Source organism: Limulus polyphemus, unplaced genomic scaffold (assembly GCF_000517525.1).
Source record: "Limulus polyphemus unplaced genomic scaffold, Limulus_polyphemus-2.1.2 Scaffold7301, whole genome shotgun sequence".
NCBI classification, from domain to species: Eukaryota; Metazoa; Arthropoda; class Merostomata; order Xiphosura; family Limulidae; genus Limulus; species Limulus polyphemus.
In genome coordinates, this window is record NW_013672911.1 from 38,804 (window position 1) to 39,793 (window position 990).

At 27.5% G+C, this 990-nt stretch overlaps 1 protein-coding gene across 1 annotated transcript in view; it reads left to right on the top strand.

Moving 5' to 3' along the window:
- The window catches only part of LOC111089767 (meckelin-like), an 8,065-nt gene extending 7,081 nt beyond the window's left edge, over window positions 1-984 (top strand). Inside the window, exon 5 of the mRNA XM_022402816.1 lies at window positions 441-984. Within this exon, the coding sequence (XP_022258524.1) occupies window positions 441-668 (228 nt within the window). The 3' untranslated portion in view covers window positions 669-984. The remainder of the gene's footprint in view (window positions 1-440) is intronic.
- Window positions 985-990: the final 6 nt, after the last annotated feature.

Sequence of the window (990 nt, forward strand, 5' to 3'; positions counted from 1 at the left end):
TAGCCTTTCTGTTTTAGTTGTTAGTTTCAGGGTTGTAATACTACCATTACAGCTGTTGATATTTATTATCTATCCCACATAATATGTTTCTTCTTGTAATTTTGTCAATTATTTCCACAAAATTGAAGTTATGATTTTGTAAAATTAAAATATTTCATAGGTTATGTAAACAATACAAAAGTGAAGTTTTGATTCTGTAAAATTAAAATATTTCAAAGGTTATGTAAACAATACAAAAGTGAAGTTTTGATTCTGTCAAATTAAAATATTTCATAGGTTATGTAAACAATACAAAAGTGAAGGTAGTTAAAAACAAAAATCACAATTTTCTCCTGTTTGATTTTTTACTGTTTATGTTTCTGTAAACATGATGCTTTGTATTACATATTTTCTTAAAATATCTTTAATTTTTATTTTGTGTAATGTGTGGTACATTACAGGTAAGTGTATGCCTGTTTACCGGACCAAAATTTGGGTACTACATCCACGGTCGAGCCGCTCAAGGTCGAGCCGACGTCAACATGAAAGAGATGCATGACATTCTTAAGAGAGAAGAAGTTTGTTTGGTCTATAATATTAAACAGATCAAGTTGTTTACTAAGAAGTTTGTTTGGTCTATAATATTAAACAGATCAAGTTGTTTACTAAGAAGTTTGTTTGGTCTATAATATTAAACAGATCAAGTTGTTTACTAAGTTTGTTTGGTCTATAATATTAAACAGATCAAGTTGTTTACTAAGAAGTTTGTTTGGTCTATAATATTAAACAGATCAAGTTGTTTACTAAGAAGTTTGTTTGGTCTATAATATTAAACAGATCAAGTTGTTTACTAAGAAGTTTGTTTGGTCTATAATATTAAACAGATCAAGTTGTTTACTAAGAAGTTTGTTTGGTCTATAATATTAAACAGATCAAGTTGTTTACTAAGAAGTTTGTTTGGTCTATAATATTAAACAGATCAAGTTGTTTACTAAGAAGTTTGTTTGGTCT